This window comes from Schistocerca nitens, chromosome 9 (genome assembly GCF_023898315.1).
Source record: "Schistocerca nitens isolate TAMUIC-IGC-003100 chromosome 9, iqSchNite1.1, whole genome shotgun sequence".
Lineage (NCBI taxonomy): Eukaryota > Metazoa > Arthropoda > Insecta > Orthoptera > Acrididae > Schistocerca > Schistocerca nitens.
In genome coordinates, this window is record NC_064622.1 from 494517899 (window position 1) to 494533574 (window position 15676).

At 44.0% G+C, this 15676-nt stretch overlaps 1 protein-coding gene across 1 annotated transcript in view; it reads right to left on the reverse strand.

The window, feature by feature from the left end:
- LOC126203023 (scavenger receptor class B member 1-like) overlaps window positions 1-15676 on the reverse strand; it is a 196331-nt gene that overhangs the window by 33521 nt on the left and 147134 nt on the right. The window contains exons 3-4 of the mRNA XM_049937262.1: window positions 11825-11988; window positions 1976-2120 (exon numbers count right to left, since the gene is read on the reverse strand). Coding sequence (XP_049793219.1) covers window positions 1976-2120; window positions 11825-11988 — 309 coding nt within the window. The remainder of the gene's footprint in view (window positions 1-1975; window positions 2121-11824; window positions 11989-15676) is intronic.

The following is a 15676-nucleotide window of genomic DNA, read 5'->3' on the forward strand; positions in this document are numbered from 1 at the left end:
CATGGACGAAAATAGTTTGGACAAGAAGAGAATAGAAGCTTTCGAAATGTGTTGTTACAGAAGAATGCTGAAGATTAGATGGGTAGATCACATAACTAATGAGGAGGTATTGAATAGAATTGGGGAGGAGTTTGTGGCACAACTTGACAAGAAGAAGGGACCGGTTGGTAGGACATGTTCTCAGGCATCTAGGGATCTCAAATTTAGCATTGGAGGGCAGCGTGGAGGGTAAAAATCGTAGAGGGAGACCAAGAGATGAATACACTAAACACATTCAGAAGGTTGTAGGTTGCAGTCGGTACTGGGAGATGAGGAAGCTTGCACAGGATAGGGTAGCATGGAGAGCTGCATCGAACCAGTCTCAGGACTGAAGACCACAGCAGGAACAAGTGACTTGTGTGTGTAGATGTGATGGCAACTCCCTCCAGTGACCTACCAAAGCCTCACTGCTTCCATGCCATGCTGCTGTTATCCGTGCCAAATGTGGACACACTGGCCATCACGTAGATGGCGATAAAGCTCCAGCTGATCAGCAGATGCTACCTAATGGGTACGTAAATGCGATTTTTATGAAAAATATGCGGCCTTCTTATTTCTAATCACATATGGCACACAGAAGACTGCTAACGTAAGTTACTAGTTACCGATCTTTTATAAAAGATTGTCAACAAAGATTGAATAAAAAGAATACAATTTTTTTTCATATTTCACATATTCAGTGAAATGATCGTAGAAATGCGCCAATATTTAAAGTTTAAGACAACCAGGAATCGCACCCAGACTGCCCACTGTCACAGAGCGGAGCTGCCTGTTGAAAAATCGACTTTACTTTTCGGTAATTAGCATGGTCGGAAAAGTTCACAGTCGATTTTATCAATAATTTTTGAGAGTTGTATCGAACGGTTTTGTGTTATTGATGCCTGAGTTCTGAACTTGACATACCACAATTATAAAAATCCGATTGCCGCGCGGTCTCGTTGTAAGGTGAGGAGATTTATTTATTTATTTATTTAATTTATTTATTGATTCATTTAACCTGGGAGGATTAGGGCCCTCAGGCCCTCTCTTACATCTAACCAGGCATTCTACTTATTTTACATTCATATGTTTTAGTAGGTATGTTAAACTACATATAGTACAAAAAGTGAAATAAACAATTACAAAGGCACACCTGGAAAGATACATACATATAGAGTTTATATTCGTAGTTCATAAGTACTGTTATAATTAGACATTATTGAAGAGACAGATTTTAGATAGGAGTGCTAGCAGCAGGGAGTATGAGGGAGACTGATGGTGAAGGGAGAAGAATAGAGACATGATGAAACATAATTAAGGAAATGCAAAGGAAAAGGAGATTGCGTGGCTAATAGAGATAGGTGAAGAGGAAGGCATCTCAGGAGCAAGACAGAACACGCTAGCTTTGCTATTTGACAGATGAGAGGATTGGCCTTGTACATTAATTTTGTGGAGAACGTTATGAGGATGATGACAGGAAATGCTTCAGCTTCTTCTTAAAAGCAGCAGGAGATTGAATTTTGCGCAAGGTAAGGGACAGTTTGTTCCAGAGGCGGACAGCGGCAACTGAGAAGGAATTTGCAAAAGTTTTTGTTTTGTTAGGATACCAAATAAGAGTGACCTCGTGTTTCGATTATGATGGCATGACAGGTTTTTAATCTCTGAAGCAAGGTACTGGGGTGCTTGCGCGACGAGGAGTCGGTGAAGTAGACATACAGTGTGGTAGTCACGCAATTTGTCCGACCGCAGCCACCCTAGCTGGGAGTATGAAGCACTGACATGATCGGATCGGCGAATGTTGCAGGTGTAACGCACACAGGCATCCGTGGTTAGTTCTAACCGTCTTTTGTTTTCACTACTCATTTGCACAGGAGAGGAATTCGTAGCATGCCGCATCAAAGCAGACACTAGATGGATAGGGGAGAAAAGTTCTGCGAGCTGACCGCTGGCGACTCACCATGAGGGCGATGTGCGGCAGCACGAGCAGGTCGTCCTCGCGGCGCAGCGGGTTGTGGTCGGGCGCCCACACCAGCGGGTGGCGCGGAGATGTGCTCAGCGTGCCGTTCTCGTTGAACGTGACGTTCGCGTGCTCCAGCAGCTCCCTGCCAACACAGCGCCGCGTCACTGCCCTGCCGCACACCCCGTGGAACGTCTAGTAACTTGTGTAGATTACACCACGAGAACCGTCAGCTAACGGAGGAGGGTCCCAGAAACACTGAAAAACTGCTCACTTTTTTCTTTATAACGTTCTACGATAAAATAAAGTACTCTCGTAGAACTTAAGAGGGGTAGGACGTCAAACGGAACGACTTGAAGCAGGAGAGACACCACAGGACAGTTTAATTTCTACTGTCTATACTTTTAAAAATAAATTCATAAAACTTTCTCAGAATGACCAGAAAGGATTCAGGATTTACACTTATAGTGGTGGAAGTTCAAAAATATAAGAAAATAATTTATTTTTTTACATTTGTATTTCACCTTTTTTCACTTACCAGTGGCTGCATTTGTTGCTATAGGTACACTTTACTTCATAAGTGTTGTGTACATAGTTCCGCGTAGTCAGCGCTTACACAACTTTCCCACTAGAGCGCGACCCGCTAAGCAGGACAGCGCAGGCGCAGCGCTCGTCCGTCTGCGCTCTACGAGATGGCGCTGTCATCAAGACGGACCAAATTCTGCTTCCACCGATCCGCGTATTAATATGTAACGCAGCCAATGAGATTGCTGCTAACGTAGAACCTTTTCTCCTCGCGGATCACACTCGCGCAGTGATACCTGAACGCTCGAGGTATTATAACGAGTGTACAGACTTCCGATTAGTCAGTCTGCATTTGTCTGTACCAGTCTATAGTCAAGTTTCAGTCTGCGCCTAATAAGATTATCATATTCCTGTACATAGCCATGAAGAGAAATTTATAGACACTTTGTCAAGTATCAGAGATATGTGAGGAACTTCAGATTGTCAATTGTAAACAGCACCCAGAATCAAGTTACGTAATATCTACGTTTTTTTATTATTTTAATAAATGTGTGTGAAAATTAATCAAGTTCTGTTTAAAGTTGGTCACCGTCAATCTGCTACTCTAAGCGGGCAAGTGGCATTTCTATCGTCTGACCTAACGGCAGAAGACAAACATGCCACGATAAGACCACGACACATATTGCTGACACTCGCCTACTTCGTTAGAGAGACAAGTCAAATAATCTGATGGTGTGTGTACCGAAGGTCTTACAGTACGCACACCGCAATGAGTAAGGGAGATTCTTCGATGAATTTTGCACAGCATACAAACCATACCTACAGGTGTATGAAACTCTACAATTTTTGCAAATCTATTAAAAACTGTGGTAAAAATTGAGATAATTAACTATGAAATTTAAGTTTTTTCTAAACATGAACTTTAAAATATAACAGCACATTCATTTTTTCATAAATTAAATAATTTCTAGAGTTTCATACACCTGTAAGTATGGTTTGTATGCTGTGCAAAATTCATCGAAGAATATCTCTTACTTATGAAGAAATGGGTACCTATAGCAACAAACGCAGCCAATAGAAGTGAAAAAATGATGAACTTTCACACGTAAACAAAATTATTTTGTTATGTTTTTGAACTTCCACTGCTATGATTGTGAAACCTGAATCCTTCCTGGTCATGCTGACAAAGTTTTATGAATTTATTCATAAAAGTATAGACAGTGGAAATGAAAATGTCCTGTGGTGTCTCTCTTGCTCCAAGACGGCCGTTTGACGTCCTACCCCCTTAAACTGCCTACAATTTTCACCACTGTCACCAGTATAACGAACTCTAACGGTATGGCAATATTCTCAAGTTACCGAAATACTGCGAGGTGTTTATTGTCAACTTTTTATTGGTCTGCCAAAGCGGTAACTTCATTTCTTTGTTAAATAAATACACAAGAGAATTTTAATAAGATAAGCATCCTAATTATTAAACATAACTTTACATATAAGACATATAGCATTAAGTTTTGATTTTATGAATTTATATGTATTTCGGTTTTACAGTATCTACTATCAGTAACTATGATTTGTAATACAGGCAAACGCATAAAGTAATGCAGATCAAAATCTTGTAAGGGGTCAACCGCCTCTTTCGTATTGAGAATAATATGTCTTTGCCTCTCGCAGGTCGCCGTAGGTACTATCGATATTCGAGCGCCCAGTGCGCCAGAGGGGAGTCAGTTTTGAGGCTCCAGGCAAGTAAGTTTGAGTCTCGGTCCTGCACACAGTTTTAATCTGCCAGGTAGTTTCATATCATCGCACACTCCGCTGAAGAGTGAAAATCTCATTCTGGAAACATCCCCCTGGCTGTGGCTAAGCTATGTCTCCGCAGTATCCTTTCTTTCTGGAGTGCTAGTTCTGCAAGGTTCGCAGGAGAGCTTCGGTAAAGTTTGGAAGGTAGGAGACGAGGTACTGGCAGAAGTAAAGCTGAGAGGACGGGCGTGAGTCGTGCTTGGGTGGCTCAGTTGGTAGAGCACTTGCCCGCGAAAGGCAAAGGTCCCGAGTTCGAGTCTCGGTCCTGCACACAGTTTTAATCTGCCAGGAAGTTTCAAGTATTCTGTTGGCTGCTAAGCGAGCAGGGTGGATTTCGGCAGGACGACCGACCGCGTTTGCAATTGTTTAATGACTGCGTGTGTCATTCAAAGATGCGGGCCTGACGCCCAGCAAATACGTAGATGGCGTTAATTGAGTGATTTGTTTGATGTGGTTAAGTGTTCATTTGTGCACCGTGATTAAGCGACAACCGTGCCGGACACCCACAATTTGGATTGCATTGATGATTGTGTATTCAGTGCCAAGTGAAGAATTTTGGCGTGTGACGATATTAATAGGCGACCTGTGACGAATTAACCGTTACTACTTTGTCAGATGAATGGAGTAAGTGCCTCATTAGTGCTGTTTAGACAAAAGATATAGAACATTAACAACAAAGTATGTACCGATTATTGTTACCAGACATCGTAATTAGCGTTGTTGGATTTGATACGAAAAGCTCCCGTGCTGTTAACTGATGGGCCTTTATCAGTTGCACAAGGGCAAACTATTTTAAACCGTTAGGCTATAATCCACTAGTCATTAACGGTGGGCTTAATAGAAAGTGATTCAATCTGCTGGCTTGATTGTCAGTTTCAAAACAGAAATAAATAAAAATTTTCCAGGTTAAGTTTCAGTCATCAGTTGCAAATAAATTTTGTTATGGTTTAGTGGTTTCGACAAATTAATTTGTCATATTCAGAATCTTAGTTTTGCTGACAATCAATATCTTTTTCGTAGAAGGATTACGTCATGGTATGCTCGGAAATTTAAATATTGTATGCGATTATTTTATACACTGTTTGACAATTTGTAATAACTGTATCACATCTACTTATACATTTATACTAAAAAATAGTACTGCACTTGCTCAAAATTGCAGCCACGAATAAAATAATAAATAAATAATAGCTGAGCCACACGCGTTGAATCGAACGTACAAACGACTGTAGCAGCTTGTCTGTGGAATCGAGCATCTTGCTCTTGCGTGGTATTTCATAAGGCGAGAACGGTTCCACCAATCGAAATCACTGTACAGTCGTGTAAGGCTTTGCAATCTCTTTGAGAATTCGTAATGAAGCGTTTCAGTCGCTGAAAAATAGTCAGTCGTGGGTGTTGACGACAATTGAATCGATTTTCGGGAAACGTTGCGCGTCACAAACTAGAATTTGGTTTATAGACGTTTTTAATTTGTGTTTAAAAGTGTAAATCTCGTCAGTCACTCAGTCACATCTGTTAGTAAATATTTACCCCTTGCACTGAGAGATTTAATGTTCAAAATGGTTCAAATGGCTCTGAGCACTATGGGACTCAACTGCTGTGGTTATCAGTCCCCTAGAACTTAGAACTACTTAAACCTAACTAACCTAAGGACATCACACACATCCATGCCCGAGGCAGGATTCGAACCTGCGACCGTAGCAGTCCCACGGTTCCGGACTGCGCGCCTAGAACCGCGAGACCACCGCGGCCGGCGGATTTAATGTACGCTCTATTGTTCGTCCTGCATATTGCTTTTGTGATTGGTGTTGTTATGACGTTAGAAATGAGTGTTTTCTCCATAATAGTGTGGTGGTATATGTACTTCGGATGGCGTGCAAACGATACGAAAAGTAGAGCCATTCCCGTTCTATATTGAACGATGAGGCTTGTCGACTCTTCCATCTTAACGCCCAAGAACTTCCAATGAAGAACGTCAACGCAAAACGTACACGACTGGTATTGCTAGCATACAACTGGGGGCGCCAGAGGGCGATTGCCTGGCTACTGTAGGGTCTGGCTGCGCCACCGTCGCGCCCGCCAGGGCTGAGACCCGCCAACCGCCGGCTGCTGGCCGGACGATGTGTAGCGCACGGTTGCCGCCTTGCAGGCGCCACGGCCCGTCTCCACGGAGCAGCCAGGCTTATGTTGTGCATGCGGCTACTCCGTGTGGAGCGTCACAGGCGCGTGTCGCCATGCTTAGGATCTCTCACGCGTCTATACTCTTTATTATGAGAGACAGGAGAGAGATGCATTCGGCGGATAACGTAAATACCAATAAATGAACTCCAGCTGCGTCAGAAAGCCGCGGTAGTTCAAACAGTCTACCAGGTGGCCACGGAGTTTTAACTCCCTCATCTCCCAGTGGTCTTTAATTTCTTTTCGTCAAATTCCATAGGAGTTGTCGGTGCCCGAGGGTTACATCTGAACATTCTGCTGGGAGTTTACGAGACGTCCAAACAGAAGAACGTCAGGCGCACACGGTTTCGTCGAAACCTGTTATTTACGAGATTTACTGATGCATTTAACCTCACGGTCCAGTACGGTAATAGAGAACAATTCGACACTCGCGGCTTAAACTTTCCAGCCCTTTTTCGCTATCAGCAGCAGCGTGAGACGCATTTTTTTTTAGGGAAATGTATACAAGCTTAAACAAGGCAAAGGTATATCTGTACCGAATCGATTTACGTATAGGAAGAATGACTAATGACACAAATGCGGATCAAAAGTGGTTTGAGGGACTTATTGAGAAACCTAGAATAGCACTTACTAACAAATTAGCCAAATTCCCTTTGAACGGACTTGATTCACCTGGTCTACCATGGCATACTTACGCGGATAAAAATCTATATGCGTTTACTGTCTGTTCGAAATGTAAGAGACTGGCGGAGTCCAGTGAACTAGTTACGTAGATCTTGGAAAAAAATGATGCGTATGGCGGAGAATAGTGTTTCAAGAAAAAACCCATTTTATTGTGATATACAGGACATAAAATCCCGTCTGAGCCTGCGATCATTTTATGTTAATAATTCGCAACCAATTCACTGATACAATTGACTCTAAATAAAAATTGAACATCTCTTGACTTTATTGTGATTGTACAGCATTGGTTGCCAATTATTACCATTTTATTGTGACGTACTTTTATCAAGATTAGAACTTAAGAAGGATGATGAAGTATGTTCATAAGTGAATATTTATCGTTTACGGTAACAACAAATTGTATATGGAATTGTAAGATGAAATCTAATGTAGCTTTCCAAACAGAGATTAGTGTGTTACAGTTCATGTCGGCTGTGAGATTTTTTTTTATTTGGTCTGGGACAGCCTCCGGAACTGCTCGTCGTCTCTTCCCTCTCACACAGTGATGAGAGGATACAACATGTAGCGCTAACTTGCTGTGGAAAGAAAATAATTTTTTCTGCGGTTGTTATTGTTTTGGAGCAATTGTGTACTTCAAACCAAATTGATACGAACTGTTAAAATTTATTGAGAGATCTACAGGTACTTCATCTTCAAGTCGAATGGATATGGATTGTACGTGCAGTCATAGCGTGCGCACGCACACACACACACACACACACACACACACACACACACACACACACACACACACACACACACACACACACACACACACACACCCCTCCTTGCGACAGTTGCTGGTACCTAGTCCTCACGGTCTTCCATTAAGTTCTGACATTGCTCACAGTACTGCATTCACTGGTCCGCACAGTCTCCACTTGTTTGTTCAGTATTCTAACGTTCATTTTAAACTCTGCAAATTGGAAAATGCGGTAGCTTGTCTGAACAACCCCCTTAGGACAAATGACGAATCCGTCAGATTCGTGACAGGATGGCGTTTGATAGTCTCAAGGGCAAATGCCACTCTTTGCCACTGCTTAACAACAGTCATTGTGGCCCACGTCACACTTGGCACTTCTACGAAGTTTCGTTACTAGTCCACAATCGAGCAGAGCCCCCTTACCCCCCCCCCCCGCCTCCCCCCTGCACTTTCTGTCCACGCCATAGAGGTGCTCCGGAACTACCAGCTTTGACACGTCACGCAACAAATTTTAGCTCCACGGAAGTACAAGGTCTTCCATCCTCCATTGACTCAGTGCTAGTTTTAATTATCAAAGCTTCTATGAGAGTGAGTCAAACGAAAACCGTGAAGATGTAACAAAAAGAAAGAAGAAAAGGCGAAGATTATCTGCAATAACTTGTAAGTCACCAACACCGTTGACCAGGCGTTAACACCGTGCAACTACGCAAGCGACAGCGCAGGACAGGACACACTTGAAAAGGTGCGTCTCGATTTGTGCTCCTTACTCCTGTGTGTGCCTCACACGCAACAGGAGGCATGCGTGTGGCTGCACTCCTCTTTCTCGACATGCGCTCGTGACTGATTCCATTCATTCCTAGGTAGGTACACGCACGATGTTCCTGTCGTCAAGGTACCTGCTTTCCTAGCACCAACTCTCACCACAGAAGCTATATTTTGAGATAAAGGTAAAATTGTGGAAAGGAGACAGTGTACTGGGATAATTAATACCTTTCGTGTAATGCACATGGGAGCTTGGTAAAAGAGTTGGAGTATGTATTTTAGTAGCGAGATTGGCAACGCTTTGCAATTGCTAAGTAAGAGCGGAAGTTGGATATACTTCCCAGTCTCCTCCCCCCTTCACCTTCCTCTCATACCATCATCCACTTCCCCCATATCCTTGTCCACCTCATCCATCCTCCCTTTCTCTCTGTGCATCACCTCCTGCCCCCCTCACTGTCCATTCACCCCACCCTCTGTGTGTTCTGTTGCCAGTCTCTCTCACCGTGACCCTCGCTTATTTTTATTGCTAACGACACCTGAATTGGGAATCGAAGTAACTTAAAATAAATGGGTAAGTCGCTTGGAGTCGTTGGTATAAGGTGCACGAGAGACAACCCCAGCTGTTGGATTCGTGAGGACACTAGCTTCAGCGACAGTATTTTGCATAGTTTAATGTGTGAATAGGTAGGATTTCAAAGATACGGAAGATTCAGATCCCGTAGTAGTATTCTAATCTCAAGCCAATAAGTCATAAATACAACTTTCCTGTTTTTCGTAAAACTGACATTGAGCGAGAAAGCAAAACAGCGCATTGTGGTGTATGCAGTTTTTGCTTGAAAATATGTGTAAGGAGAAAGCAAACAGCGCATTGTGGTGTATGCAGTTTTTGCTTGAAAATATGTGTAAGGAGAAAGACCATATATGGGAGAAACAATATTTCTAATGGTTTCCATGTCTCCCTATAGTAGCTGAAACTGACTGCGAGAAAGAAGTCAAAATGGCACATTTACACAGCACAGCATGTTCTTTATCACAGTCCGTCTTAACAGAAAACCTATATATTGTTGTTTCAAAAGGTATGTAGCCTATGTCCATCTGAATGTTTGTTAGAGTACCACGTAAAAATTTGAAGTAAATCGGCCAACACCTTTTAGAAATTATTGGTAGCAATGTTTCCCCCTCATATATCACATACTTAGTTACATATTACAAACATTAAAAAAATAGATAGCGAATGTCCGTCAGAATGTACATCACAGTGTCATGTAAAAATTTTAAGTAAACTGGTCAAGTACATTTCGAGCTATTTGCCATAGGCCGTTGTCTGTCCGCTTTGCAGAGCGATCAGGCCTCCGAACGGCACGTTATACGATGGGGCGTGGACGTTTTCCTACTCGTGATTTCACCGTCCTTCAACCACTTTCCACAGGCTCTGGCGACAGCAGGGCGCGAACAGCTGTCCGATTCCGCCATTTCCGGGCTGCTCGTGCTCCGGCGCCTGGCCATAGCAATCTGCCCTTTTTCTCACCGTCGTTTGTGTCAGTGGGTTTCCACTGTTACGGCTCACTTCGTCGCCACTCACCTCTGCTCCGTTTACATACTTTCCTTACCGCCCCGTCACGCATTCGCAGCTGCTCTAGTCTAGCGGTTCGCAGTGGTCACAGTGATTTGGTTCATCATTGTGCAGGTGTTCTGTTGCAACGTGATAACGCTCTATCCCATCGGCATGTACAACATTTGCCACTATGTCAGATCAGAAGTCTGTCTTCTGCATCGGAGGTACTCACCAGACGTCCCGAGAGATTTTCGTCTCTTCGGAGACGTCTGGCGGCAAGATGTGAGTGGTCCGCCACAAGAGGCACGAACGACGCGCGCAAGCTGCGTGAGGAGCTCTTCGCTACAGGAAGTCTGGGCACCTCGAAGGGCAAGACACAAGTTTCAGACGGAATTTGCAGTCTCCCCTCCACAACGGCCAAAGGCCGGTCACGTGATTCCACCTCCACACGGACAGGGGGCGGGGCGTGACTGCCAGCGCTCCTGGATTTATTTGAGTGTACTATGTTCCCATGTTGCCTTTCCCGCCAGAAAACAAACACACACTCGCCTGCTTTGTGTCTGAAAGCAAGACCAGCAAAGTGCACTACACCCAGATTGCACAGATTATTCTTAGGTTTTTACTACGAGTTGTTTAAAAACGTACAGCCCAAAAAGAGCCTAGAAGATTAAGTGACTTAACAAAAGTTTGCCCTCTTGTTCCGTTTTGTTTCTCAAAATAAATATTTTTCTTATTAACTTTCGTGTGTAGCGAACATGTGTTTCTACTGTGATGTTTTTATTGCTGAAAATAAAGTGTCTGTGACAAAATTGCCGAAGGAGTCAGCTTTAATTTCGTGTACGGTAATTAAAAAGGCTTAAGTTCGTGAAATTTCCACTTTAACATGCTGTAACAAGCCGGCTATTTCTTTGTACATAAACATTTAGCAGATGCAAACAGTTCATTGTTAGTTTCGTTTCTTTATTAAAGTTGCTATCTGCTGCTGTTCTTGTGAGATTTTATTCCGCATACTTCAAGCATTATGTTCATAATATATCCGTGTCTTAGGCTGATATAACATCTAATGCATAGTTTGGCAATACATGGGATATGACTTTTCAGAGTTTTACAGTCGGCTGAAGAATGAGTGTCCAACATTTTGTCCATTTGCTGCTCAAATAGAATACAATAATTATTGAACTGTCAATATTTTCCATACAGTCGTTCTCAGCAAACTGTTAAATAGGAGCGCTGGCAGTCACGCAAATTCCGTGTGAAACTTGAGTCTTGCCCTCGAAGGAGGGAGGAGGAGGGATTAGCGTTTTAACGTGCCGTCGACTACGAGGTCATTAGGGACGGAGCACAAGCTCAGGTTAGGGAAGTACGGAAAAGAAAATCGGCCGTACCCTTTCAAAGGAACCATCCCGACATTTGCCCGAAGTGATTTAGGGAAATCTCTGAAAACCTAAATCGGGATGGCCGGACGCGGATTTGACCGAATGCACGTCCAGTGTTAATAACCACTGTGCCCCCTGCTCGGTCTGGACACCTCGGCGGCTTTGCACTGTGCTCGGGGGAGACTGCGCCCCCGCTGCTGACAGTAAATGCTACGGAATGTACTGACCTGTAGACGTAGGGGCCGACCTCCTCGAAGCGCAGCTTCGTGTCCTTGCCGCTGAGGAAGGCCTCCGCGTTGGTGATGTTGAAGAGGTACACCTTGAGGAACAGGTCCACCGGCGGCTTCCGCCACAGCTCGAACGACTCGCCGCCGTCGAAGAACATGATTTTCTGGCAAACACACAGACGGGCCACGCTCAGCGAAGCTTACTGCAGGCAGACAAAACGTACACAATCCGGTGAACGCGCTCTGCGGAACGCTGAACCTTTGTTTACGGGCAGGTAGTGCCGCCGCCTCGCTGTTACAATACTGTGCGTATCTGCACTGTGTATTGCAAAACGTAACTCCGAATTGTTCTCAATTATATGCAACTTTGGGTAGTGCGAATTGGCTGGCTAGGTTCACTAGAATAGAACACAGCTTACATTGCAGCTAAGCTTATATTTAAAATCAATTTACTTTCCGATACAAGCAACGCTGTCTTTACTGATGGCCAGACCAATCACGTGTTAAATTACTGGCGATTGTACCGTAAAATGATAAAAAATAAAATAACATTAAAACTTTTTCAACTATTGTACCAATCACAGTGCCCAGAACATTAAAAAGCAGTTTTTACAAAGTTTATGCTATTTACTCATTGAATGATATTGTAGGGAAGTTATAAATATAGTACAACACCTTTCCATAGAGCCTTTCCTGCTTGGTTCGATCTTAAAGGACAAAGGAGCAGTGTGTGTGTGTGTGTATGTGCGTGTGAAATCTTGTGGGACTTAACTGCTAAGGTCGTGAGTACCTAAGTTTACACACTACTTAACCTAAATTATCCTAAGGACAAACACTCACACCCATGCCCGAGGGAGGACTCGAACCTTCGCTGAGACCAGCCACACAGTCCATGACTGCAGCGCCTTAGACTGCTCGGAAAAGGAGCAGTGGGAGAGGAAGAAGGGCAAAATTGGCAGCTCAGTACGGTTCTGCTTTCACATATTCATCGATCTGTTACATTAGCCACCAGGCGAGAGTTGAAATGTCTGCCTGCCTCCACAGACGCCATAGTCTGTATTGTCTTCCTGTCGCGGTCCCCAAATATGGTCTACGGTAAGAACAGCTTACAGTCTTTCTTGAATGACGGTTCCATAAGTTTGTTCGACAGAATATTTACTCCAAGCAATAAAATCTGTAGTCTATCAACGACTGCTGTTTCATTCCTCTAAGTATTTGTGTTACACTATGGCACGGACTACATCTACAAGTAAAGATCCTTGCAGAGCGTATTTAAGTTAAACAAGGAACCGTTACGAGTGTTGCAGTAATTTGACTTTCCTTAACAGGTCCTCTCCACTTTCGGGGAACTGTCCCAACAAATCTAAATTCCCCACTCGCTTTCCACGCTATGGGTTCCACGTGATCGTTCCGCAATTACACCTCTTGAAAGCGCTACCACTAGGCATTAAACGATGCAATAGACTACAGCGTTAGCCGCACGTTTCTCGAATAAATCTATCCACTTGGCTGTGTTGCTTTTCTGCCACTTATTCAGTCCTGCGGTGAGTGCTCACAACATTCAGAGGTGATAGTATAACGAGGATTGCTCGTTCACTGCGAACGACACCGAATAATTCCACCAAAGCTGAAACTCTTGTCACACGTATTTTCACCTACAAGTTCCAAGTGTGCGATATAACTAGTCTGTTTGTTTAAACATCAGGAATTACACTAACGGATAAAAATCGCAAACCAAAAAAATAATGTAGAATAACAAAAATTTCGGGAATACATTTGTTTAGGTAACATATTTAAGAGATTAACACTGCAAGATCACGTGTTAATGTAAGCGCGAGACAGGCCACCAGAAACGTGAAGTGCTGGTACTTTAATAACCGAAGTAGGGGCCAGGATGTTGAATGCAAGCAGGAAAACGTGCATGCATTGTGTTGCACAGGTGCCGAATGTCAGTTTGTGCAATGGATTTCCATGCCTGTTCCACTTGCTCGGTCGATAGAGGACGCAGATCTGGTGATCGAGCAGGCCGAGGCAACATGTCGACACTCTGTAGAGCATGTCGGATTACAACAGCGGTATGTGGGAGAGTGTTATCCTGTTGTCAAACAACCCGTGGAATGCTGTTCATGAATGGCAGTACAACAGGTCGAATTACCAGAGTGAAGTACAAATTTGCAGTCAGGGTGCGTGGAATATCCAAGAAAGTGCTCCTACTGTCATGCGAAATCGCACGCCAGAAATCGCGCCGGCCCTTGTTGCTGAGCGGTTCTAGGCGCTTCAGTCCGGAACCGCGCTGCTGCCTCGGTCGCTGGTTCGAATCCTTCCTCGGGCGTGGATGTCTGTGTTGTCCTTAGGTTAGGTTTAACTAGTTCTAAGTCTAGGGGACTGATCACTTCAGATGTTAAGTCCCATAGTGCTTAGAACTATTTGAACCATTTTTTTAAGCCAGAAATCGCAGGTCCATTGTGTCTAGTACGCAGACAGGGTGGGTGCAGGTGCTGAATTGACCTCCTCTTAACCAACACGTGGTCGTCACTAGCAGCGAGGCATAACCAGCTTTCTTAGGAACAGATCCCCGCCCTGACCTCCAATCAGCTCTCGATTGACACAAATGAAGTCGCAAACGGCGTTGGTTTGGGGTCGGTTGAACGCACGGTACACGGCATCTGGCTCGGAGCTGTCCTTGAAGTAACCAATTTGTAACAGTTCGTTGTGTCACCGTGGTGCCAACTGCTGCTCAAATTGCTGCTGCAGATGCAGTACGATACGCCTCTCTGTAGTGCCACATGGTCGTCCGGAGCCCAGTCTTCTTTGTATTTTCTCGCGACCACCGCTGCCAGGAGTAATATTACGAGAGGAACATCCAGCTTCTCGTAGGCTTTTTACTCAGTGAGACGCTGGTAATGGCGTCTTTGTCCCATTCGAGGCATTTTTGACTAACTTCAACTCACAGCGTTCAGTATCAAAGGTAAGTAACGCTCACGATCGTTATAGCGTGTACTTACAGCAAACCTGATATGCATCCTCATAGAGGCGATACTAGCGCCACTCTTATTGGACAGGCGCGAAGTTTCAATAGACATCTACATCCATACTCCACAAGCCAACTGACGGTGTGTGGCGGAGGGCACCTCGAGTCTCCTATTGTTCGTGGAAAGAAAAATTGTCGGTATGCCTCTGTGTGGGCTCTAATCTCTCTGATTTTATCCTCATGGTCTCTTCGCGAGATATACGTAGGAGGGAGCAATACACTGCTTGACTCAACGACGAAGGTATGTTCTCGAAACTTCAACAAAAGCCCGTACCTCGAGCTACTTAGCGTCTCTCTTGGAGAGATTACTAAATGGTCCCGTAACGAAGCGCGCTGCTCTCCGTTGGATCTTCTGTATCTCTTCTATCAATCCTAACTGGTACGGATCCCACACCGGTGAGCAGTATTCAAGCAGTGCACTGTAACCTACTTCCTTTGTTTTCGGACTGCATTTCCTTAGGATTCTTCCAATGAAGCTCAGTCTGGCATCTGCTTTATATGGTCATTCAATTTTAAATCACTCCTAATGCCTACTCCCAGATAATTTATGGAATTAACTGCTTCCAGTTGCTGACCTGCTATATTGTAGCTAAATGATAAGGGAACTTTCTTTCTATGTATTCGCAGCACATTACACTTGTCTACATTGAGATTCAATTGCCATTCCCTGAACCATGCGTCAATTCGTTGCAGATCCTCCTGCATTTCAGTACAATTTTCCATTGTTACAGACTCTCGATAAACTACAGCATCCGCAAAAAGCCTCCGGGAACTTCCGATGTTATCCACAAAATCATTTATGTATGTTGTGAATAGCAACG